General features: G+C 40.2%; 1 protein-coding gene across 1 annotated transcript in view; it reads left to right on the top strand.

The window, feature by feature from the left end:
- ttyh2l (tweety homolog 2, like) overlaps window positions 1–27,649 on the top strand; it is a 57,041-nt gene that overhangs the window by 19,443 nt on the left and 9,949 nt on the right. The window contains exons 3-8 of the mRNA XM_066642930.1: window positions 6,049–6,160; window positions 13,404–13,624; window positions 17,256–17,351; window positions 21,942–22,014; window positions 27,206–27,275; window positions 27,444–27,499. Coding sequence (XP_066499027.1) covers window positions 6,049–6,160; window positions 13,404–13,624; window positions 17,256–17,351; window positions 21,942–22,014; window positions 27,206–27,275; window positions 27,444–27,499 — 628 coding nt within the window. The remainder of the gene's footprint in view (window positions 1–6,048; window positions 6,161–13,403; window positions 13,625–17,255; window positions 17,352–21,941; window positions 22,015–27,205; window positions 27,276–27,443; window positions 27,500–27,649) is intronic.

The following is a 27,649-nucleotide window of genomic DNA, read 5'->3' as shown; positions in this document are numbered from 1 at the left end:
ATAATGAATGAATGACTTTCAAACATTCAAGCATTTGCCCACCAAAGATTACTTTGGGGGCAGGGGGGAGGTTTTTTGTAGGTGGCTGGAGTTTACCATGTCTGTATGTTTTATTCATTGTTTGAATTACCACGGAAACTCATTTGTAACTTGTTTGTAAGTTTTATACTATGCGATAATACAGTTAGCCAAGTTTGGAGACATTTTCACCTTGTGATCCAACACAGCCAATTTAAGTTAACATTTCCCACCTATGCAGCAGGAATTGTGCAATATCCTCACCTCAGTTTGTACTTTTCAATGTTTGGAGAATCTTCAGGCCATGAGCAGAGAGGGAAAGCCTCACACCGGAGAGAGAGAGAGAGAGAGAGAGAGTGTTTTTACTAATTTGCAGACACCAGGAACGTCGCCTTTAAATTGTTTTATAGATTGTCAACCAAATCAATTGATCAAACAGTGGCTAATCAAGAGTGACAGCTCTACAGAACATGTCATTAACTGCTAATATTAGTTGTCAACGGATGAACTTTGAGAACTGGAATTTTTGCACCGTCAATGATTTCCTTTTTCTCACTCTTGTTCGAGGTCCACACACATTACTCATCAGACATGAGCCTGGCCTCAGTCTATTCATACTCATTTGTGCCTGATTTGATTAGTCGCGGGAAATGAATGGAAATGTGCAAGCTTTAAGTGAGATGTAATGTAATGAAGGCTCAGCTTTGGCTGCTGGGTGAGGAAGAAGCAGTGATCACGGAGAGAGCACTAATGCGAGCCGAAGCACTACTGGCCTGAGAGAGCTGTAGCAGTGACAAAAAGTGAGAGAGAGCAAGCCTGGCATCCATCTTGATTAGAAGATTTCAGAGGCAGACTGGCTCAAGGGCTGAAAGATGAATCGTTTTTATTACAGAATACAGTACAGAATTTTAATTTGAAATTGGGCAAGAAGTGCAGTTTTTTTTTTCTATGTTTTACATTATCAAAAAATGTCTCAAAGTGTTAAATGAGGACATTTTACCCATTGACACTGAGCTGGAGAACAACCTGTAGTGTAGGAAGACCACACAGACACAACCCAAAAACTTCAGAGTCTTCAAATAAAAAATAAAAAATGTAAATCGTTACCCAGGAAAAAAATCTCAAAGTATATTAATATTTTCTTTGTTTTTCCTTATTTATTTATTTTATTATATGGTTTGATAATGCTGTTTACCCAGTGGCTAATATTTTTGATGAATGAGTAATGAATAATTGTAATTTTAAATCTCTTCTTCACTTGTAGAAACCCCTAAACTATAAACAGATGAATGAATCCGTGTACATGCGCTAGAACACACACAACCACATTTACTTACACACACACTCAGTAAGTGGATGTGTAACACCACTCCTGCCTCTGACATCCACTCTTGGAGATATAACAGCAGGGCTGCTTAGCCCATCTGTTCAATCCCCATTGTCCTCTCATGGATTTCCTTTGTTTACATTGAGGGACTTTAGACTGCTTTTGTTCCTAACAGTGTGAAATCTGACAAAAGCTTATCTATTACATGTCCTCTTTCTCTATATATAGCCACTGTTGGAACCAGTGGCGGATGCTGGTCTTTCAAGGAGGGGAAGGTCAATTTCGGCCTAAATCATAAAATGTGTCGGTTTATTTATACGTAAATTCTACCCTCCGTTCCTTTGTAAGAAAATGGTCTGTGACCCTGTCATACCAACAAGGCATCTTTTCCAGGGACTTGACTAGTGTCCTCTCAATGGCCAGCAGAGCTAGGCTGCTTAAACGGCCTTGGCCCATGTGAAGTGTGTCCGCCTGTGAGTGGTTTGTGACGGTGGAAGGGCTCAACAGCACCCGCTGGACAGAAACTGCGATAGAAGTCAGAAACAGTGATAGAAGTCAGTCTCCAAACACAAGCAGCTACAAAAAACACCACCAGAAATAGAAGCTCGATTTGTCGCTAGTCGTTTTTAACAAAGAAAATGCCACTAAGAGGATTAAGACAGTCTCTGGTTCTACTCAGAACAGAATGAAAATGTAACGCTCCCACGGATCCAAAGGACTTACACCAAAGGATCGCTGATTCTCTCATTTCACTGTCAATCAAAAAGGGATTCAGCCTCAGACAGATCATCCAATCATCAGGAAGAAGCTGAGCGTCCGGGCCAGCCGAGCTGAGCGTCCGATGGGCGGGACAAAGCCCAGCATTTATCCAATGACTCGTCTCGTTTCGCTCCACTTCACTGCTTCGCTATTGAACTTTGTGGACGCTCAGCGTCCTCACTGTTTAAAGCACTGTGAAGCTGCAGGAATGATTGAGAGGAAAGCCGTGTCTTTACCAGTGATAAGAAGCTGATTCTGAACAAAAGTTAATCGCGTTGTAGTGCGTATTTATTCACTGACATGTACACACAACAGTATATATTTGATCATTTATTTTTTGACATTTCAGTGGAAGCTGAGCTTCCTTTGCAGTCTTAGAGCAATCGCCTCTGGTTGGAACCCAACCCTGTATGATGACAGAATTTACTTCTGAGGAGATGAAGTAATGTACTTAATGTGTAGGTTGCTATAGTTAGATTTTTTTTTTCTACATGCACTTACATATTTTCCTACCACCACATTGTTGGGCCCATAGCCCTCGTAACTGAAACTGTAACAGACTTTATAGGTAACACTCCTCTTAGGTGTAATGTATGATAACGCAATGTAATTTAATTCCAAGTAATTATGGGCCACTTTTCTTGCTCCAGTTATGAAATATTCACACATTGCAAGGAAATGTAGACATGTAAAATTTGGTTTGGTCAAAATACCACATGGATCAAGTAACACATCATTAATTTTTTAACCTGACTAAACAGCCCTGTTCAGAATGACTGGTTTCATTACATGTTCCTGTAAATAATGATGAGCCAAACAGCTCCCCTCTTTGCTGTTTTTGTTTGGTTCACCTTCTCTGCTTTCAATTGTGCTTGTTCAATTCTCTCATTTCTTGTCTCACATTTTCATTTCATTCTGATTTATCTCTGCTCTTGTTGTGTCTGTGTTACACTGTTTTACAGTGTTACAGGCTCCAGGGCTGAAATTGGAGAGATGTTCTCTCACCCAGGCAGCCCACAAGAAACTGGTTTATTTTGCTTCACAGTTTGTGGGTCTCCAAAATGAATGTTCACATGCACTGAAAAGGTGATTTAAAAATGTTCCCCCTTAATTTCCAGTCAGTATGACAATTAGTAACAAGTTCATTCATTTATGATGAACAAAAATTTGAATCCAAAATGTCCGACTTCAAAATGGCCGCCATGGTCGCCACACAACTTGAAAAGTTTTCCCCCTCCCATATACTAATGTTCCACAAACAGGAAGTTAATATCACCAACCATTCCCATTTTATTATGGCGTATCCATATAAATGGCCCACCCTGTAATGGGAGGGATCGGTTGGGCACTCTATAATGAAATACAGATTGTTTTAGGTGCTGAAGTTTAAATGTTTGTTCTCTGTCTTTAGCTGACATTGGAAAATGAATCTCTCGCACATCATTGCCATTTGACCGGAAAATAAATAGACTTGACTTTTGCAGAACATTGTATTTATAGGTGTTTATTTGTTTTAGATGGATGACTGTAGCTGTACCAGTCATGATCACAGCATAGAGTTCCTGCACCCCTTAAATTCTTTCCAAAACAGGAAATAATTTTTCATGACACCTCTCCTCCGTTCCTCATTTTAAGTTTTATTTGGTTGGAATACAAAGTAAGGAGTCACCTCTGCCCAATAAATCATCTCAGCCAACTCACCATGCTTATCCAATAGCAGGAGAGGTTAATCTAGTGCATGCCTCCTCAATACTTTCATTTTTTTCACAGCTTCTGAGCGATAGCATCTCCTTATAAAAAAACATACCAAGAGGCTTTGAGAGGCTCAAAGGGAACGAAATGATAGAGAAGGGCATCAAAGCAAGACAAGCACACACTGAGACAAGATCTCATACATCCATTAAAATCACACTGGGGTAGGTGGGTGGATCGGAGGTTGAAGCTGCTGAAGGACAGTGAGAGTGGTCCTCACTATGTGAACCGCGGCATGATGAGCATATTGCTCTAATGAAGTAGACTAATGAGACCAATCAGAGTCGAGAGGAGAGACGGTAAGGACGGGTTGTGGGTGTTTGACATGTAATACTATGCTCTAATTAGATTGACTCGCTAAAACACCTTTCCACTTTCCTTTCATTTCTGATTCAAACTGACAAGTAATATTAACGGAAGCATGCTTCAGAATATGTGGAGCCACTAACGTTACTGTTAGTGTAGTGTTCATTAGGATGTTAAAGGGCCTGTATCATACAATAAATACAGTAATTAACTGGAATGAACTTTAACTTATTAAATGCTACATTACGTCTTGTAACATTATAAACAAATGACCTTATTTTTTAACATTTTTTCTCAAGGTTTTCTTTTCAGTCTGCACTCCATAATGTCCATATAAGAACAGTGTGTCCATATTAAACAAAGCATGTTTTGAATTAATTTAGTAGTAGTAATAATAGAAGAGGAATCACCTTTTACTAATACTGCTCCTCTGTATTCAACCCATTAGGGCACATGTGTCAAACTCAAGGCTCGTGGGTCAAATGTGGCCTGTCGTGTCATTTGATGTGGCTTGCAAGAGCTTAAAAGATCTGATTGACTGCAATCTAGTGGCTTAATGCCGTAGCTTCATGGGTAACATAATCGGCATGAATTATGTTATAATCGGGAAATGGAGTTTATGGTCAATGCATGCTTTTAGACTCAATTATTAATTATTCTGCCACTACGTCTAAAGCATGCATTGACCTTAAACTACATTTCCCACAGCTCATGCCGATTAATGTTACCCATGAAGCGACGGCATTCACCCACTAGATTACAGTGTATCCTCTTCAATGTGTGGAATTAAGAAATGGGTATAAATATTCATCCCAAAATGTCCAGGAAACGAAAAATTGATGCCGATGGGAGAGATGGGAAGGCGAATACGTGTGTGTGTGTGTGTGTGTGTGTGTGTGTGTGTGTGTGTGTGTGTGTGCGCACATAATTTTGTCATGACGAAAGGAAAAAAAAAACAAATAAAAACACAAAGACAGCAACAAAAACCTTTTTCAATTTTACTTCCGTTCAAAACTAGCAACCTCCTGATTATAAATCTGCCCCTTTCAACTGTGACAAAACTTTGAGTTCATTAATGTTATAACTCGTGTTTGATGATATTTTTCTTTATTCACTTGGATTAATGGAGTAATGAGTTTCTTAACCTCACAAATTAACAGGATTTATGTTGTTAACAGAGCAACAAGCAAACATTTTTACATCTAAGCAAATATTTATAAGTTGAATAAGTAATAAATTCAGAGTTATTTAACATTAAGGAGTACTTACATTTATTCTACATTACATTTGGTTACGTTTAGTTACATTTATACGGTCTTAAAGTTACATCTGGCCCTTTGAGGGCAACCATTGCGCTAACCCTCTGTGAAAATGAGTTTGACACCCTGGCATTAGGGGCATTGAATACACACAACTGGAGCGGTGGACTGCCAACCTCCTTGGTACCCGGGGATTAGGTTAGGTGCCTTGCTCAAAGGGTCTTAAGCTGTGGATGAGGTTTTTTTTTTCTGATGTCATATTTGGGTATTTTAAGGTACCCATTTTCGGTATACGGAATTTCCTAAAAGATATTTCAGCACACATATCTTGTATAAGTAAATGAACACAGAGAAAATACAACACTGATGATGTTGATAAAGAGATATGCTGTGGAAAAAATGTACATGTGCAACATCTTTTCAGCTTATGTTTTTCCGTTCAGTGAGAAGTCACCTTGCCTGTATAAAACGTGCATATCTTTAAGGCCTTATAAGGCTTCCTCAAAACGTTGTTTTGTATGAATACTCTGTGTATTAGTTTGTGCTTTTAAAATTGTACTTAAGTGTATGCGACTAATATGAATACGCATTTATGATGAAAATGTCCTTTGCCCTTTTCCTTCTCAGTTCTGCAGTGGGAGTTGGTTTCTATGGAAACAGCGAGACCAATGATGGGGTCTACCAGCTGACCTATTCACTTTACAACGCCAATCACACTCTAGGAGGTATCGATAGCCTGGTAAGAGTTTGTGCTCCATTATGTGTTTCATATCTTCTTTTTTCTTTTTTTTTTTTTTTTTTTTTTTTTTTTTTTTTTTTACTTGTCACATTCAGCTGCTGCTGCCTGAGGGGTAAAAATACACACACACACACACACACAGAAAAAAACAAGAGGTTGTGGTGAGGTTTTTTTTTTTTTTTTTTTTTTTTTTTTTTTTTTACTTTGTAACAAAGAATGAAAGGAGCATAATAAAGACAGGTGAACTCTGTCCTGCCTTTACTTTCTGCCTGTGTGTTTGTGTGTGAGTGTGTTTAGGCGCAAAAGAAACATTAATCAGAGTAAAAATGTTAGTATTAAATACCCATCTGTTTTATTGGGATTTAAAGGCTAAGCACCAGCTCTATGAAAGTGTCAAACAAATAAATACAGTGGAATCTGAGTTCCTAACTTGTGTTTATTGATAGTCAGAAAACATGTTATTTCTTACTAATTCAAGGAATAAGGTTTAAAAGACCGTTGGTCCCCCCACCCCCCCCCCAACGGTGTTGGGAAACTCTAATAGGCGTCTTGCCTGTGACGTAGATGGTGGACAACAACTCTAGAAGCTGCACTTAATTTAATGCAAAATGACGAAAAGGTGTGTTGTTTTTGGCTGCAATCATTCAATGTACAGTGGGACATCTGTGCACAAATGGCCCAAAGATCCCAAAATATCCAGAAAATGGACTAAATTTGTCAACTTTAAACGGACACTTTGGAAATGACCATCCGCTCACTCCGTTATCTGTAGCTCATTTCACTGGCGCTTTTCCAACAATATGGGCATGTAAGGACACCAACGAAAGGTGTTCAAGAGCCTCTGTAACATGGAGGTAAACAGGGTAAGGACACTCACTTCGCCTGTTTTAGTTGGTGTTAGTTAATGTTAGCTTGACTCGCTAAACTCGGTGTCTCAGATTATACTCGGCTACGTAGCTGCATTACGGAGGTTTATAGTGTCGGATGAATTCGAGTTCGACTTCGATCACATTTACAAGAATAACGGTACCTCTACATTTGAGTTTAGCTTATTGCTAGGCTATTGTCATGAATAATGTTGGTTATTTAGCTAGATACTGTCATAACAGTCAGTCATAACGGTGTTTTACTGCGGCGTTGTTCAGCTGTTGTCCACCAGTGACGTCACGGTCGCGTTCAAGAATTTCCGTAGCGAGCTCGGGTTTTTCCGTCAATTTAATAAAATTGTCCGTTTTAAAGCAAATTAAGCTGCTATTTTCATTTTAATTCATACTTATATCTGTCAGTAACTACAATAATGTGAAATATTCATGGAGGTCCATTAAGTGGTGCTTAGCCTTTAAATTCTCTGATCAGAATCAGGCCTCACCAGGCATGCAGATAATGCCACATAGATGGATTGATAGATTTAATTAAGTACTGGTAACTGTTTTGATGGTCTTCCAAGGCTCATGTTATGTCACCTTTTCTGAATCTTTAAACTGTATGCACTTGAAAGAAATGTCCTAAGAATCCGGGCTGTGTTGTTTAGTTTAATCTTCATAATCCTGACACTAAGACATATAATAATAGTGTGTTTAATGGAAATTAATATTAGTTAAAGGGCAACCTCTGTGTTTCTGGCGTATATCCACAAATACAGAGGTCTGTTACAAAGTCTGCTGGCAAATTGCAAATGGCATCAGCTGAAAGAGTTATTTTAGTTTTTGGCGAATGCAGTGTACAAATGTGGAGAATGTGTAGCAGTTTTTGTTAAATGTGTTGGTATTATTAGAATTGTCAGGAGTCAGCTCTTGACCTTTTTGCAGTTGCTGTATGCTGTTCTTCCTACGTGTTCCACTTGCTAAATAAGTTTTCGCAGTTTTCAGATGAAATCTCAAAGCAGTCTCCCTATATCCTAGACTCTAATTACACTCATGAGCTTGCGGGTGTTTCATCAGAAAGCACCCAAAAAGAACAAAAGAGGAGCAAGGCCTTTATACTTGTAGGGCAACCAATTAAAGCCCATAGAATGACAACTCACAACAAAGCCTGTGTTGCACGAGGCATCCTCACTTTCACTTTAAAGAGAAATCCCACTCGCATGCCTTCATGTCCTGCACATGTATTTACTTCTTGGGTTTGAATTACCAAGCTTGTCAAAACACATTATCTGGTATGCCTTAATATAGACCTGTTCTGAATACTAAGTAAATCCACTCCTATTGTTCACTGCAGTTGGTAAAAGTGACAGACAACTGAGGTGAATATAAGGGGGAAAAGATTTTAGGGTGAAGTCCTTTTAAAAACACAACTGCCTCTAGAAAGAGACAGTGGAGCTTTTTTTTTTTTCTTCTTCTTCAGGCTGAGTTTTCTTCGCAGCTGTCTGGATTGTGTGATAAGCTGATAGTTATCTTAGGAGTGCCCGTCCTCTCCCTCTGCCGATTGAATGGATGTGTTATCAAGCCTCAGACTCCACAACCCATTTCCTTTGTAATTCAGGGCTTGTGGCGTTTTTAAAGAATTGAGCTGGCAGCCGTGTGCCCTGTGTTGATCTGCTTGCTGGCTGCTGGAGTGCAGTGGAGGAATAGCTGAACTGTCTGGCTATAAGAGTTCCCAAACCCCCATACCAAGCTCTCTGCCAACCTGCCGTCAGCCTGTGGCAGCGTCCAATCTGCAGATGCTCAGCCATTTAACATGTTCATGTCGCCATGGCTTCCCTAGCCTCTTCCCTGTTCTATGAAGGAATGGTCTGGCAAAAATGTAAACAACTTTCGCTTTATGCCAAACACTGCCCATCAGCCTAGAGGTGTTCGATGTCCAAAGCTTGCACCATGGGTGTATGAGACTGATGTAGCAAATGAATTGTAGAAACGTACAGCTATGTATTATCTTTATTTGAAAGAGTGGCATGGTGATGCAGCAGGCAATGTAGCAGTCTCACAGCTCCAGGGTCCCGGGGATGTGAGATCAATCTATGCCTTAGGTCAGTGTCTGTGAGAAGGGGTTGGTGTGTTCTCTTCGTGTCTGCACTGGTTTCCTCCTGCACTTTTTCCCCAGAAAGCGTGGGATTTCAGGTAGGCGCTTGACCCAACGTGACGCTGAACAGGATGAAGTGGATACAGGAAATGAGTGAATGAATTAATGCAGTGCCTCTATGTTTATTTATCTATTAGCAATATTTATGTGGACATATTTCCTTTTTTTTTTTCCCTCTTCCTCATGTTAAAACCAAAATGGCCGTTAGGTGCTCTCAAATAGACCTCCTTATGTGATTCCGACCCTGTTTGACATAGTATATCTATAGTCTAGGTCCCCCACTGTGTGATACCTTATGACTAACCACTAGTCATAAGGTTTTCATTGTTGTTCTGGTCTTGTCTGATTCCCTCTTGTCTGCCTTTGTCATGCCCCACACCTAATGAGCTTGTATTAGTCATGTGACCAGGTTTAGTGGTGATCCTTATGGTGTCTTCCTATATAAGGTCTGCCTTGGTGTCGTAATGTCACAGATTTTTGTCTTTAGTCCATGGTCTGCTCTTACTTCTCAATGTCTCAATACATTTTTGTTCACCATTATTGTTTATTAAACGTCCACTCACCTCAACATCTGCTTCCACTTCTCCCTTTGTTCCACAAACAATGACAGATACGTGAATATATGCTTATGTTGTGATTCATTATGCTTACACTCCTTCAAGACAGCTGACAGGACAGTTTGTCAGCCATTAGACTTTCTGCCTGTGTGAAACTCCATTTCTGTTTTCAAAGTAAGGTTGGTGTGTGAATGTTCTTGAAGGTTTAGCTTTTGTGATTGTGTAATTAATTTTTTTCCTTGTTGACATGCCGTATAGATGTATGCTGGCGTGTGGTTATTTATCATGTTTATTTATTGCCTCTGAACATGGGATTTTATTCCTTGTATAGAAGGGAAAATAATACCATGTTGACATGTTCTTTGCAGTGAGTTTTCTGGCCCAATGGCATTACACAGTATAACTACATTTGGGGTAAGAGGAAAAATTGCCTCAATTTGATTTCAGCAACACCATAGTTTTAAACATGGCTTTCTCTTTCTGCTGGGTTATCTACATCCGTTCTTGTGCGTTCTTCCAAAACCCTCTAGGGTTTGGGCTCTGCGCTATCACTCGATGTTGCGAAATGAAAGTGGACCTAACATAAATCATGTGAAGACCACAACAGAATAAATCCATTTTAGTTCCCTGTGAAGAACCTGACTTGAGGAAGCAGAAAACAGGTGCAAATTTTCACACTTCACAGAGCTAAGCTTGACTGGATCGGTCAAAGTAAAATAGTTGAGTAATTGTAGCTCTGAGATTGTTTTTAATTCTACAAGCTGATTTTTACACGTTTGCAACAATCCATGATTTCCGAGATGCTCTGAAGGAAAGAGAAGCTGCTTTTGAGACATACATATAAGATTTCATTGGAAGCTAAGCTTGGATGAGCCCCAAGGGTTGTAAACAGAGGCAGGCCACAAGCATTCTAATTTCCTGTGGGACATAAATGGAAGAACTGGACAGATGGGCTTTGCACTGCATCTCCAGATTGATTCTGCTCTATTGCAGGGGAAGCTTTACCTACTTTGTGCAGATGGAGAGCTATACATAAACAGTCTTAGTTTAAAAACTACTTGAACAATACATTTGAAACACATTAAAAACAGATCTAGTCTAGAGTAGACTTGAATTGATGCTATTGCTGCAGGTAATTGTTTAATATGACCGATTAAATAAATGCAAATATATTGTTTTCTGAGTCACAACGTTCAGTCAATGGGGCCTTTTCGCTTAAAACTCTTTAAGTCAAGAAAACACACGGAGCGTATAAATTGCTTCTTAGAGACTAAAGCACTTCGATGAAAAGAGCGTCATTCCCTCACACTTGTTTATTACCTCTTTCCAGTCAGACCTCTACTTCACCTGACTTTAAAAGCCCCATCAACAATCACTTACAAATGAATAGCCTGACATCTCTGACAGCTCCCCTGTGCTCCTCTCCCTTTGACAAACTGTAAGCAGAAGCTCACAATAATAATTAAAAAAAAAAAAATAAATAAACTATAAAATTGACTGTAAGCAGATGTTTTGCGTTGATCCAGAAGGAGTGTTTGACTAATGCAAACTGGTCTTCTGTATTCATTCTTTAAATCTGGCTTTGTTTTAGTTTTAAACCTTGAATGGAAGGTTAAATTCCACTAGTCCAGTACTGAAACTCTGTGTGCCAAGTTGATTTAATTAATAAATAAATGAGTGAAGCAAGCCACCATGAGACCTAAATGTGAATTCCATAGAGCAGCTTTATTTGTTAATTACTAAATTACATTTAAAAGAACACTATGTAATGTTTTTACCTTAAAATTACAGCTTCGTGATCATTGTGATGTTTATCTGATGTATAATTATTAGGAAAGAGCTTCTGCTTTTGCTACTTTGGGCTCAACACTGCAGAAACTGTACTATGTAACATTTGGAGGAGGGTAGGAAATCATACGTGCCCCCCCTCCCCCAACACTATCAATTACACCTGGGGAGCCCCATGAGCGAAATACCAAAATCTTACCTAGTGTTCCTTTAATTGCACTTGGCTCTGTCTCTCACAAGCTTCATTCCATATTCACCAAATGCCTCTAGGAGTGCTGACCATGTTATTTACATCTGTTAGGAGACAAGACCAACTAAGTGTAGCACATCTGAGAAGATTAAAAAAAAATCATTCCCTCAGGTTGTTTTGCTCTGAACAGTACTCTTCCCTCGTCTCACTGCTGTAAACACTGATACCCAGGCTTTGGCTTAAAGCATTGCCCGGTCTAATAAAGTCATCGAACATCAGTCAGAAATCTGCAGGAACCGAATACGGAGACCAAAGATTTAAAGTGCTCAAGCTTATTGCGTTGGATCTGTTGCAAGCATAAAAAAAACTCTTGTGAGAGGGAACTTCAGATTGCCCCAATTCCATATTTAATATTGACATTCAAATCTGCATATTTTGCACTAGATTTGTATTAATTACTTTGTGAGACATAAGTTGTTTGTCTGTCAAAAATATTTGATTTGTGTTGATTATATTTGGAGCTGTCCCATTTCTTTTATGTCATCACACTTGCTATGAAATTTTGGTAAATCCACAATCAGGTCCGCAGACGCCTGTGCATCCCAACTGGACGAGTTCAAAAGAAAAGTCTGCGTTATCCCTCTTACAGCTTAAATAAATGGCATTACCAGACAGCCCTGTGGACTTTGTCGGCAGCAAGCATATTATGTTTTATCTTAAAGTCTAAAAAAAGACCAGAGATTTAAGCATACTTGATTAGAAGCACTCGTGTTCCAAAATGGCTCCTTTTGCCTCAGCCATTTCTCATGGGCATCGTCCCATATTCTTCAAATGCCTCTTAGAGTGCTGGCCATGTTAATTATATCCATTAGAAAATGACAAGACAAAACAAGATTAGCACTTTCATAAGAAAAAGTCTTAATAAATACAGTCCTCTAAGTTTCATATGCAGTGAAAAGCACATTTTTTATTTATGCTTCTACATCCTCGGTGCAGCTGAGACTGACCAGCTACAGCGAGTTCTACAGGTACATTTTAAAACACCTGGTGATGTACCTATTTACTTGATCTAATCAATTTATTAGGGTAAAACAATTATACAACTATAGTCCCTCACAGCCACATGGTTTTATTCTGACAAAATATGTTTGATGTCTTAAGCGTGCTTCTTTAGGCTTGCACCAAAGATATGATGCTAATTCACAAGTAGTGGAATCTTAATCTCATCAGGGAAACCTTCAATAAATCATTAAAATAGTTGAAGCCATCTTGGAGCCTGAACAATCTCTGTCATGATTGTTTTCACTCAGCTTCTCTTCTGTGTTGCATTCGACTGAACAGCTGCATATGTTAATTACTAGATAACCTTTAATTATTCCTAGTAACTCTGGCTCAAAGCTGTTTCAGACTCCAGGTTTGAGCTGCATTACAGACAGAGAGCATGTAGCTGGTAAGAACTGTTTGCTTCACTGATCTCTCAGGGGCTTTGGCTCATATTCATTAAATGTCTCTAAGACTACTCACCATGTTAATTATATCCATTAGAAGACACGACAAATGAATGAGTACTTTTAAGAAATGTCATGAAAGCACACTTTCAAAGTCTTGGTTCTGCTTCTCTAGTGTAGTTAACCCAGTATCTGGGCTACAATATTTAAAGTTCTGATGGATCTCCTTGCTCTTCTCCCAGGTTGCCGGTTCCTTGACGAGCATGCAGACACGGCTAAAGGAGCACCTTGCTCGACTGGATGAAATCTTCTCACCTCGGGGAGACTATCTGCAGACTGTGCGCTTCATACAGCAGATGGCTGACAACATTATCCGCCAGCTCACCGCTATGCCCAACATCAACAAGGCCAGACAGGACTTGGCAAACATTGCTGACCAGGCCAGCTACATTGAGTACTACAGGTGATGTATCCCAGGGAAAACTCAGTAAATCTTTCTTTTTTCCGGTTTTGTTTTTATATGGTAATTTGGCAAATTTATTTTATATATATTTTTTTAACTTTATTCCAGTGTAATTCTGCAGCCAAGATATATTTGGTGTCTTAAATTTTCTATGTTGTCTTGTACAGGAAATCTAGAATAATGGAAGCTTGGGATATTGGGATTCATTCATTCATACATTCATTATCTGTAACCGCTTATCCAGTTCAGGGTCATGGTGGGTACAGAGCCTACCTGGAGTCATTGGGCGCAAGGCGGGAATACACCCTGGAGGGGGCGCCAGTCCTTCACAGGGCAACACACACACACACACACACACACCCCTAAGGACACTTTTGGGTCGCCAATCCACCTACCAACGTGTGTTTTTGGACTGTGGGAGGAAACTGGAGCACCCGGAGGAAACCCACGCAGACACAGGGAGAACACACCACACTCCTCGCAGACAGTCACCCGGAGGAAACCCACGCAGACACAGGGAGAACACACCACACACCTCGCAGACAGTCACCCGGAGGAAACCCACGCAGACACAGGGAGAACACACCACACACCTCGCAGACAGTCACCCGGAGGAAACCCACGCAGACACAGGGAGAACACACCACACACCTCGCAGACAGTCACCCGGAGGAAACCCACGCAGACACAGGGAGAACACACCACACTCCTCGCAGACAGTCACCCGGAGGAAACCCACGCAGACACAGGGAGAACACACCACACTCCTCGCAGACAGTCACCCGGAGGAAACCCACACAGACACGGAGAACACACCACACTCCTCGCAGACAGTCACCCGGAGGAAACCCACGCAGAAACAGGGAGAACACACCACACTCCTCGCAGACAGTCACCCGGAGGAAACCCACGCAGACACAGGGAGAACACACCACACTCCTCGCAGACAGTCACCCGGAGGAAACCCACGCAGACACAGGGAGAACACACCACACTCCTCGCAGACAGTCACCCGGAGTGGGAATCGAACCCACAACCACACAAAGGGATACATGTTTTCATTAACTGTTAGGTACATTATATGAATAGCTCCAGTGCAACACTAACATCAGTCACAACTCCTAGGCTGATGAACTGCATTGATTTATATAATTATCTTAAAATTACACCAAAAGAATGTAACTTATGCATAGTTTAGTTGTCAAAAGCAGCCATATTCCTGACTCTTCAATCCCACAACACCCTCCTGTAGCATGTGACTTATATGTGAAGGATTATTAACTTGGTTACTCACAGTTCTCCAGCATCGCACATTATACTCTTTACAGTGCCATTAACCACTGACTTTTGGCCTATGGACAAGCGTCATTAACTAGCACTGTAGCATATAGACAAGTCACTTCTGCTATTGACCTTTAGCCAAGTGCTAAAGCGGCTTCCCATCTCCATTTGCCCTTTTGGAGCTGTTAGTCCCAGCCAATTGACTCCGTATATCCTCTATGAAGATCGCATTGCCGTTTTGTGGGGCAGTGTGTTATGAACTAGCAGTGGGCTTATTGATGAGGGTCTCATGTTTCTGACGGCCGGAGGTCTGTGGTATTGAGCGAGAACGTGCACGCACTCTTCCACCATTACTCACAGGGCAAATCGAATTAGTCGGCCTCACTGCTCCCTTATTCTCTCTTTCTCAAGACGTATGAGCATATTTTAGCCCTTGTGGCAGGGCATTGTGGTTACATTTGCTTGCTGTAGCATCCCTCCTGTAGCATTTATGCCTGAAGCCAACGTAATACCAATACAACCTGGAACATATGTTCAGCCTATTCTGCTCTCATCCTTTCTGTCTACTATGCTGACATGATAAACAGTACTTTTCCAGTTGAGTATCAGTCCAATTTATGTACGACTCCAGTATTTAATGTTTTAAACTTACTCTTTTTGTTTAAACTGTTTTAAAATAAGGTATTTAACGATGTAAAATGCTTTTTCAACTGGACAATGCTGTGCCATGTCTCTCACTATACCATCAAACTTTTTACTCACTACAAGAACAAATATATTGCCAATAACATGTCAGTAACACAATCAGAGCTTTTTAAAATTCAGTGGCACATTATTTTACTTTAACCCCAATTTGATACTGACAAATTTTCTCAATCAGAAATGAAATTTCAGGTCAGGCGCTTGATTGCATTTGATTGACAGAACAGATGTGCGAGAGGAAACAAGTCATGTCTTTTGACCTAGCTCCAGTGTGACTGGAGGCTTTGTGAATAGTTTAAACTAGTTTTATCCTAGTGCTGGATAACGGAACTAATTGAGACAGCTATAAATGAATTAAGACGGCTATAAATCAATAAGATAAATGGCAAAGGGACATGTATGTGCTGCATTGGAGGAATTGCTTGTTAAATATTGCTGGTTACTTAGATTTTCAAGGCACTCCCTTTACAGATTTAATTCGGTTGCCAGGTTGTTTTTAATTGTTTTTCTAGTTGTCCTTTTAGAACAGGCTATTTGTGTTTCCTAGCTGCATAGTGATTAAAATTTACAAACACAACTGGAACTGTGGAGGATACAGTTGTGCAAGTTGTTAATGTTTACTCCTAGCTGAAAATCATTAGGGGCGGCCCGGTGGTGCAGCAGGTAGTGTCACAGTCACACAGCTCCAGGGACCTGGAGGTTGTAGGTTCAAGCCCTGCTCTAGGTGACTGTCTGTGAGGAGTGTGGTGTGTTCTCCCTGTGTCTGCATGGGTTTCCTCCGGGTGACTGTCTGTGAGGAGTGTGGTGTGTTCTCCTCGTGTCTGCGTGGGTTTCTTCCGGGTGACTGTCTGTGAGGAGTGTGGTGTGTTCTCCCTGTGTCTGTGTGGGTTTCCTCCGGGTGACTGTCTGTGAGGAGTGTGGTGTGTTCTCCCTGTGTCTGTGTGGGTTTCCTCCGGGTGACTGTCTGTGAGGAGTGTGGTGTGTTCTCCCTGTATCCGTGTGGGTTTTCTCCTGTGATGCATTGTTTAGCCATTTTGTTTAGTTCAAGAAACTAGTCTATTTTTCCCTGTTTAGTAATGTCTATCACTATTGGTTTGACTCATTATCTAATTAGTAAGATCCATGTGTTCTGGATCAGGTGTGTAGGGTGTGGCGAATTTAAAACCAGTGGTCTAGTTTGTGACAAGACTTTGTTTAATTTTGGCTTGAAACTTATCCACAAATAAATAAACAATTTTGAAAGTTGAAATTTCATAGGACATTTGAATGCTGTTTTGGTTGAGATCAGTTAGTATTATCCTTTATTATAGAAGCCAGTTCACTTTGATCTCAAAAGTCTGCACATTGCTTCACATATACATACACTTAGTTAGATACACTGTCAGACTGAGTTGTGGTACATAGAATCTTGTCTCTCAGACCTTCCTGTGGCTCATGAAATTCTCATGTGAATGGATTTGCTCTGCTGAATTATTAACCGTCAGGAAAGTGCAGTAAAACAGACATACGGGCACATTTAGACCCCCACTGTTAGTTGTGATGTACAGTTCTCTTTCTAAGTGCTATATATTAAGTGGTACACAAGGTGTTACCTCATGTCTGTGAGAGCGGGTGATTTATTATAAGTGTCAGATTCTGTTTCTTTCAGATGGCTGACGTTTCTGCTGCTGCTGATTCTAGACCTGGTTATTTGCCTGGTGTCCTGTTTGGGTCTGGCAAAGCAGTCTCGCTGGCTGCTCACACTGTGAGTATTTCTCATGTTTCTGCATAATAAATGAGACCGCAGAGATCTTCTCTCCAACCTGCCTGGAAATGTACTCTCCTCGTTATGAACAGCATAGGTCCAAGGATAGGAAGAGAGATGCATTCTCATAAGACATTTCATTAAAGTCACCTGTTAAAGAGGTCCTCATGGTGGATTAAAAATTACCGACTGTAGATTGTTTGTTGCTGCAAAATGTATTGAGCTCTCTCTCTCTACTCTGTTTTGTTGATTTTCTAGGAGAAATAAATTAAACTTGGATACAGCGTGGCAAATATAATGTTTGGTTCATTGAAATCTTTATAGTGATATCGAATCCATAAACAAGACTAAAACACAAAAGCAAGGATAGGAACACTACCCCGCACTACTTAGATGATGCCAAGCTAGGCAGAAGAAATACTCAAACTACATACGGCCACAATAATGGCATTTAAAAGAGTGTATAAAAGTATTAAACAAGAAAAAAGGGACTATCACAAACCATAACAACAAGTAGTAACCAGGGGCAGGAAATGACAAAAGCAGGGCCAGGGTGCAGAATGGAAGCAATTTGAAAACGAGCACATGGACTCGGACATGAGGGAACTGATAAGAAAGTAAAACAGATGAAGAAAACAGAAAAGCTTCTTATTCCATAACAAGGTTTTTGTTTTTCCAATATGTTCAGGAAATGCACAGTTTAAATGCCTTTAAAATATACTTTCCTCCCATTTTCCTTCTATTATTTTCTCGGCTCTGTAGTTACCAAGCCACCTTTGGTCAGCTCATTTTTCAGTTGCTCTTGGCCTTCTTAACTTGTATGCCCTTTCTTGTTCAGTTTCAGCTGAGCAGTAACATCACATACTGGCTGCATAAGAAAGAGCCAGGTCAGAAAGGGCTGTGTGGTTAGCGCGTCGCCAGCATGCTGGGTATTTTATTCTCCCCCTCTCTCATTCCACATGCATTCAGCTTTCTCTCTCCCTCTCTCCACTTACCTCACTAATGCTTATTGATCCTTTTGACGGGATGCGAGTGTGTTCTTTGTGTGTGCTTTGTGGGTGTGTGTGTGTTTGTGTGTGTGTCCCTGTCTCTGAGTGGGTGTGCACCCTTAACTAATTATTAAGTGCTTCCAACCCACTTTATTGGTGCTTTTAAGACCATCAGGCAAGATAGTCAGTTTGAAAAAATCTCAGCTACCTTTTTGCGCCCATCAGGGAGTCGTTTTTCCCGTTTATTTCTTTCCCTACCACCCCCACCCCCACTCTCTCTCTCTGACACACACACACACACACACACACACACACAATGTGTGCTAAAATGCTTGGACATCTTGAGGAAATTTGTTTGGCGGTCTCTCACTCTCTCCCTCTCTCTTTCTCCACTTTCATTTTGTAAATGTAATTAAAATGAAGAATCTGTGATTCATTAACCCAGCCCTGAACTTAAATGATAAAAGTGCGAAGAAAAAAATGGCCCAAGCTTTTACTGGCCTACATGATTTTACTATGAGATTTGATGTCTGCAACACATCTGATGTGGTGGAACCCTTGCAAAATAAGAGTGAAACCTTTATAGAATATTGAAGTTAGGATGGATCTCTCTCTCTCTCTCTCTCTCTCTCTCTCTCTCTCTCTCTCCGTATGTATTAATTTTTTTAATTAATGATTATTATTTTTATCATTTCTCAATTGGAGGCTGCAAAGAATGTAGGTCTTTCACCATCTGCCATATATATATATATATATATATATATATATATATATATATATATATATATATATTATTGTGAAAAGGTTTAGAGAATCTGGAGATGTCTCAGTGTGTTTAGGTAAAGACTGGAAACTGCTTTAAAATGAGCATGACCATCAAGCCCTTTACACATTCAGTGTTGTATCAGTAATGGCAGCCTGAAACTGTATGACACAAATACACAATAAGAAAGCTATATGTCAACTATTTGCAAAAATGCTGCTCCTCACAGATGATCTGAAAGACAGTAGAAGTGTTGCTGTGGTCAGATGTGTCCATGTTTTAGCTTTCTCCGTTCCTGACATCTCCATTCCAAATATGAAATGTCACTGATAACAGTCTGGATGGACCAAGTGCACATTTATGGTGTTGGGGTGTGTCAGTGCCCACTCCATCGGTGACTTGTGTGAAGGTGCCATTGACGCAAGCATTTATTGGGATTTTAGAGAGTCATATGCTGCTTTTTCCCTACCCCCTGGGAAGTCCATGGTTATTTCAGCAAGACAATGGCAGGCCTTGTTCTGTGTGGCTTCATAGACAGAGTGCATGTGTTTGACTGGTTTGTATGAACTGGATCAGTGTTACTTGAGCTTGTTAAACATGGTGCACACAATCACCTCTATTGGAAAATCATCTTTTGCAAAACAGGTGTTGTGTTGTTCACCAGCCAATGCTTCATTAGTGGTTGTTTTCTAGACTCTTGTAGGGAGGACTGTTCACGGCACTAGTGACAATGTACTCCAGCAGCACTATTCTGTGATCTTGTTTATACAACACACGTACACAGTGGTGCTCCCGTGGGGCTCCTGACCACTGAAAACTTGTTAAAGGGAGGCTAATAAATTAGATCTACTACAATTTGTAATTATATAATGTGATTAAAACCAAACAAAAAAAATGCTATAAGTAGCTTTAAAATCCCAGGACGGGCTTTGTATTTCTGAATGAACCCCTTAGAGCACAACTTAGATTTGGCAGATCTCCCCTGGAGGATCAATGAACTATAAGGTGACATAACGGTGGAACTTCCCGTATAATTGCACTTATGTGAGATTTGGACACGAGCAGGTGTACACCTTATCCCAATGTTTCTTCATGTAAGCTTTTTCCCAATACCTGTAAGATGAGGTCAGGTGGGGTTTGTGATCCAAAACTAATCATCCAACATCAGTACCTCATCTCACTAATGCTCCTGTGGCAAAGTGCCATCAAAATTTCTAAGTTTCAGTACGTAGTCTAAAGACAACGTATTATGTACACAAGTCTTACTGCAGGAAAGCGGGGCAAAGTCCTATTTTTTCAGTTCTTATATGAAAAGCCTATAACTTTACTTTGCATGAGTGATTGGTAACAAATAAACTAATTCAGGATTACTTAGAATGAATAGGATATTGGGAAATGATACCAAACATTAAAGAGGACATATACCCCATTTTCTACAAGCTAACACAGTTCTTAGACCCTTGCTTTGGTCAAAATACCACAGGGATGAAAAAACACATCATCTTTTCCTGCCCTGTGTAAACAGCCCTGTTCAGAACGAACTGTTTTAAAGGCTAAGCACGACTTAATGACCCTCCATGAATATTTCACGTTATTGTAGTTACTGACATATATAAGTATGAATTAAAATGAAAATAGCTGCTTAATTTGCTTTAAAACTGACAATTTTATTAAATTGACGGAAAAACCCGAGCTCGCTACGGAAATTCTTGAACGCAACCGTGACGTCACTGGTGGACAACAGCTGAACAACGCTGCGGTAAAACACCGTTATGACTGACTGTTATGACAGTATCTAGCTAAATAACCAACATTATTCATGACAATAGCCTAGCAATAAGCTAAACTCAAATTTAGAGGTACCGTTATTCTTGTAAATGTGATCGAAGTCGAACTCGAATTCATCCGACACTATAAACCTCCGTAATGCAGCTACGTAGCCGAGTATAATCTGAGCCACCGAGTTTAGCGAGTCAAGCTAACGTTAACTAACACCAACTAAAACAGGCGAAGTGAGTGTCCTTACCCTGTTTACCTCCATGTTACAGAGGCTCTTGAACACCTTTCGTTGGTGTCCTTACATGCCCATATTGTTGGAAAAGCGCCAGTGAAATGAGCTACAGATAACGGAGTGTGAGGATGGTCCTTTCCAAAGTGCCCGTTTAAAGTTGACAAATTTAGTCCATTTTCTGGATATTTTGGGATCTTTGGGGACCAACGGTCTTTTAAACTTTATTCCTTGAATTAGTAATAAATAACATGTTTTCTGACTATCAATAAACACAAGTTATGAACTCAAATTACACTGTATTTATTTGTTTGACACTTTCATATCGCTGCTGCTTAGCCTTTAATACATTTACTCCAAACATGAGGTGCACAATAGTGATGTGCAGAAATGCTTCTTCCATTTCTGTTGTTGTTTTTTGCCATGTTTAATCAGTATGCTCATTTCCCTGCTCTAGTTGTGTATGTTTTGCTCTGTTTAACCTTGCATTTGTGTACTCACATAAATGCAGATTCCTTGCTGTGATTGGAGAGATTCAGAAAAGGAGGCAGGGAAAGTTTCAAGTGCCTGCCCTTTACGTTAGACACAGCAAAAAATAAAAGAAATATTTTATCCCATGTTTTTAGATACGGGTAGATCACAAAAAATGAATTGGGTTGTTTTATTTTGTAGTTTGAGTGTTGGTAGGAGATCCAGATCCCCAAATTAATGCGCTAATGCCCTCAAAACTTTTTCCTATTTATCCATAAGAATACTACTTTCTTCCTTTTTGAAGGTAACTTGTGGAAGTATATGCGATATACATGACCCTAAATCTCTCCCCATTTCAGCATTATGGCGTTTGGTGTGCTGACCATGATCCTGAGCTGGACATCTCTGGGAGTGGGCACGGCTACTGCAGTGGTGAGTTGCCACTGATTCTCCTACACGAGCTAAAACACACTACGGACAATGGTCTGTGCAGTCACACAGCTGGACAACTGTTTTTTTTTTTTTAAATAAACCTCTTCCCTTTTAGAAACAAAGTGGATGTGTGTTTCTAGGTCAGTCGTATGGGGGAAGGCTCTGTCTCTGAAGATTAGAGGCTCAGTGACTGACTCTTATTCACTTACTCTGTGTCTCTGTGGCTCGTGCCTGTTCTCAAAGCAGATTACAAAGCTCTACTCCCTGATCATTTAGGTTAGGCTTATTGTTATAAACACCTCTGTTGTCTAGGTCACTCAAAGGCTAAGCTGGACAATCTGCTGCCCCTGTTCCATCGTGTTTCTCCTATCTCTCTCTCTCTCTCTCTCTCTCTCTCTCTCTCTCTCTCTGTGTCTGTCTTTTTTCCCCCCCACACACGCACCTTTCGCCTGTTTGTGTGTACAGTGTACCTATGCTGGCTACAGTATTTGGATTATGTACAAAGTAGTGGCACCAGGTTTCCTAGCTCTCTGCATGGGGATGGATTATCCACTGAGTTTCTACAGCTGCATAACTGGGCTCAATACCATGATCCCTGACAGATCCAGAAGTCTTATAGTTTTATATATTTTCCAGTACTGCAAAATCAGCCCATTCAGAAATGTATCTCTTTTCTGTAGCACATATTGCACATTACATTTTGCCTTACAACTGGATTCTAGAATCTTATAATGAACACAAACGAGAGGTTTCTTGTCAAAATCAATTTAAAAAAGTATCTGTGGCAGGACACTTTTGTAGAACGTTCGTTTACACATATAATATGTTGTATTTATGCACAAATTAATTATATTTTATCTTAAAATTTAAAATTCTAAATAAAATAATACTACTCCATATGGTTCATAATTAATCTAAACTACAAAAATGGCTCAATTACATGTACAGTGCTTTTGTAATGTAATGAAAATCAGTCTTATCTTTAAAGGTAATATAAACACGTCTAAGTGGTTCAACCCTGATTAGATTTTGATTGATGTATAGAATGGAGGACATTTACTTGAATCATCACCTGCGTTTAAGGCTGTAATGTTTTTTTAGAAATGGATTATGACTGGGGATTGCAGGGATACAAAAACACAAGATGAACGTAGGATGTAAAGCCTTTAAACGTTTCTCCTGTTCCACACAATGGTTACCTTCTAAAGCACTGTTAACCCAGATGTAATTGCTCTGGTTCCTGGTTGCTTTGAGGAACTACCCCTACAGAGAGAGATCTACAGCAACAAGGCACCAAGCCATTAATGATGTCACCCTTCAGACACGAGCCATTGACTCTGGAGGAGGCAGCCAGTTTCTCTTGTGGATTGAGTCTTAGCGTGGTCAATGGAGGACAAGAGCAGAAGCTGGTCACCCTCAGTAAAGTGGATTAGCCCAACAATTCTCAGCCACATTGATTCAGACCTGTGGCCTCCAGATTCCTCCTCAGTGTTGAATGCAATGTGTAACATAAATATTGTGTCTGTATATTACAACATGTCCTATTTCCTCTAGAAGCAAATAGCAACAGATGCAATCATCGTCAGTCTTGTTGTAGCTGTTCTTTACCCTGTAGTCAATTACAGAAAATAACAGGTCTTCTTCGGATTTAATTTGTGTGAAGATGGATGCGATGAAGTACTGTAATTGCTGCATGTTTCAGTAAATTACACTTGTGCAAATTGGTGTGGAAGTGATGGTAGAATTTCGATGACGTGATTCATGGAAAGGATGCAATGGTTTTGCTTTCAGTTCAGGTCAGTATGCAAGTAGATCTATACATAGTAATATCTTTAGTCACTACGTTATCACATTCTTTGTCTTGGCCACATGACAGGTCTATATCACCAGAGCAGGGCAAGACCAGCATGTTCAGCTGGGCATATGAGACAAGAAAGATAATGCCTTTCTTTTGGACATAATACATTCTCACACTTGATATAAAAGTGTTACTCTGTTTCTATAATATAGAACCTACCCTATATTACCTTATGCCTTGCCCACTCTAAGTCATGCAAGACCCTACATCCTACAGCACAGCTAGTTACATTTGACTTGGCATTAATTGTTCAAGGCAGTCTTAACATCACTGGGAAACTGCATGCTGTGTATCAAGAACACTAGAATGAGAGCTTTTCTAAAGTTTATTATATTGTGATATGTCAGAAAGAGCAGATGCATAACCCCAAGTGAACCTGAACTGCCAGGTTTTTTTTTTTTCTTTTTTCCATTAGATTTTGTTTACTCTGTGTATGTAACATCTGGTTAGGCAGCAGCGATTCAGCCAGTGGATTCTCTCCTTTCCACAGTGAAAATAATTCAGTACAGCTTTCCTACAGAAGACACGAGAGGGGTTGGTTGTGCTGGAGCAAATGGTGCATAGAGCAGATAAATGTGTAGCTGTTATATTCACACTTTTTCACACAGTTGAATAACTTAAGATTGTTACCTCGAGGGATGAATAATAGGACACTTGAAGCAAGATATCTCAAATGTGTTCTCGCATGGACCTCCATGAAATAAACCTTCATTTTTTATTCATGTTAGTATTGAAATTCAGGCTCCCAGCTAGTTGTTGCAACTGGCTAAGTTGTATGCATCCCATTGCCAGCAGGTCAAATCCCAACTTGTAATCCTGACAGTGGCACAGCTAGAGTCCAAGAGTGCTCAGTTGGCTGTACTCTGCTTAGACCTCATTCCTGTTGACCTGCAGCAGTGCTGGTCATCTGCCAGGGCACATAAACCAAACTAGCGAAGTCAGCACAATTTCTGATAATGATAGTTGGTAGGAGATCTGAATTGTAAATAAAGTACATATGAAGTGTAGTAAGAGTAAGGCATAGAATTCTATGCCTTAATTTCAGCAATGACGTTGTGAGAGTTTAAATACATCAATTGGCTAAAGGTTTGTGGACACCTGCCCATCCAACCCTTCTGATATACAGAGTAGGTAGTTTATCTCCCTTTGCTGCAGCAAAAGCTTCTGTTTGGACTAAAGCCTGACATTTTTTTTTTGGAACATTTGATTAGTAAAGTCGGGTACTATTTTTGGAAAATGAGTTCTGGATCACACCACCAATCTGAATTGGATTAAACGGGAAAGATGATGATGATGAGTTGTAGATCACCACTTTTATTCATCACAGTGGTATTGAATGATGCTTGTTTCCTCCAGAGAAAATGCAACTTATTTTAATTTGATCAGGATGACCTCAAACACGTTTGACTGCTCCAGAGCATGCCTGTTCTTTTCATGCTTTTCTATTAAGTTTATACAAGTTGTGTGTAGTGTTGCCCACAGAACAGTATCTCAAAACTTTGCCATTAAAATCAGCACAATACCCCATATATTGAGTACCTGTACTTTAAGCGTTTTAAAATAAGAGCGGTATGTCCAATGAGTGCCAGAGGGGGGCAGTGTTTGCTTGCAGCGCCTAGTCTCTCCCTCCCTTAATGATTTTCTGAAAGTTGGACCAGCAACTTTCTGTACTAACCTTAGCTATTTGTTATAGGTCAGTCCGCACAGCAGCTCACAGAAACCAGAACGAGCTGCGAATTTGCAAAAAGTGCTACCAAACACAAGGGCTGATTCTCAACACTCTGCAGCACACAGTGTAGTGGTGCAATAGAATTACTTTTATAAATATTTAAAGTGCACTATTTAGGGAGCAGATAATTGTTTGGGATAGATCAGAGTTTACATGAGGTGCCAGGAAAGTAACTAATACAAAGTCGGCACGTCTTTCCCACGTGGTATCTTTCCTTCCCCCTAAAAACATGTCTGAGGACGTTGCGTAGCCTATGCCATAGGGTCGACACAGAAGTGTAAATTAGGCTTTAGGCGTCTTGTATCGAAAGTTATACTAGCTGTGTGTTCATAATTGAGCGTAGACATGCAGCAGAAACAAACAGCATGCCATAAGGTACCTACATTTTAAGGGTTTACTACAAATGTGGATATTCAACGTCGTTTACATGGAGTTGTCCATTTGATCCAGTTGAAAATTAGTCCCTACATTATCAGTGCACTTTAAAAATTGGGCTTCACGTTTTTGCTTTTAATTATTGTTTTTTTAGCGACCCTGAACAGAAGGTGAATTAATGTAGGAATTAATTAGTGGCTATAGCAGGTTCTGTAAGGATAGTGAAATACTTTTTCCAGTCATTGGCCAGTAACTTTACGAAGCCTGATATTCTGTGCACCCCAAATAGAAATGGCATGCAGCATAACTGAAAACGAGGCTATGGAATCAAAGAAGCAACCTTGCTTTCACATTCTCAGGCTTTTGGTTCTTTACATTAGAGAAGGTTTATGAATTGGTGATGACTAACGCTGGAGGTAATTGGGCACAAATAATATTGAAATTCCAAACGCTCATCTGTTATTGATTGAGCTTTTGAGGCTTTCAGCACTCTTGCATACAGATGATTTTGTAATATTTTACCCCCCTCAAGAACACTTTTACCACAAAACATTCACTTGTTTGGTTCCACATGCCCAGACCCCCTGAGTCTCACTGCTGAGGTTTGGCTCGTTTTTGCCAAGGACAGCGAACCCTTGCAGTTACATGGAGGATATAATTGCTTAAGCATGGCCATTTGCCCTGCACACTTAAAGCAGCCAGTGTGTGTGGGAGCAGACTGCATGGCCCTGTTGTGGCCAGTAAAGTAGATTACAGGGTTTACACAGTTCTGGAGCAGGCTGATATAAACAAATTGGGTCCAAGTGCATGAATTCCACAACACACAGCATTCCCTGAATACGTACACACACACAGAAGGATGTGTACAGTCTTGTGTCATGTGACTTGCTCTGCTTAGTCTCTCGATTTGTCATTCTCAAAAAGTATATACGTTTATAAACACCACTTCTAATGAATGATTATCCGTTTCCGTTCTCTGAGGTGCAGATATTGTGGCCACAGATGTTCAGCTGTGAAGGCACTGCTTGTATAATCTCCACAGAAAACTTGAAATAAAATGGGACACACTGGAGCAGTGGCACATGAGCCTCCAGAATGTGGCTGTAGAGCGGTGAAGCCGCACACATTATTGCCCTTAATTTCAGAAGAATTTAAGTTGAATGAAGTTTTTTTTTTTTTATGTTCTCCCCTGATGTACATCAAATCAATCACTGTCTGACATATCTTAGGGCACCAGTGACTTCTGCGTGTCCCCTGACAAGTTCATCGTCAATCAAACCAAGGATTTCTTAAATGAAGGCAAGTTATTTCTTTCAGCACTGCATTCCCTGCACACTTGTTAATGTGTAATATCCCATAGAGTATGCTTCATTTGTATGCAGATATGAGGAATAGTTAGTAAGGCAACGAACCAAATTCAGCCAGAGTTTTGAAAGTGTTTCTGCTTTGTTTTTTTACGCCTTGCAGATATCATGCACTACTACCTTTACTGCAGCCAGACTCTGCCCAATCCCTTTCAGCAGGTAAGTCATGTATGCGGTCTATTTATGAATTCCTCTCAGGCATCCCGAGCAGGGCAATTATTAGGAGCCTATGGCATAATTGTACCGGTTAATTGAGAGAAAGCTCCATGTTAAACCCATTATTATGGCACGGTTAAAATATCAGCATGC

The sequence above is a fragment of the Hoplias malabaricus genome, chromosome 13 (genome assembly GCF_029633855.1).
Source record: "Hoplias malabaricus isolate fHopMal1 chromosome 13, fHopMal1.hap1, whole genome shotgun sequence".
In the NCBI taxonomy this organism is placed as follows: Eukaryota; Metazoa; Chordata; class Actinopteri; order Characiformes; family Erythrinidae; genus Hoplias; species Hoplias malabaricus.
This window is presented reverse-complemented; position numbering and strand designations above follow the sequence as displayed.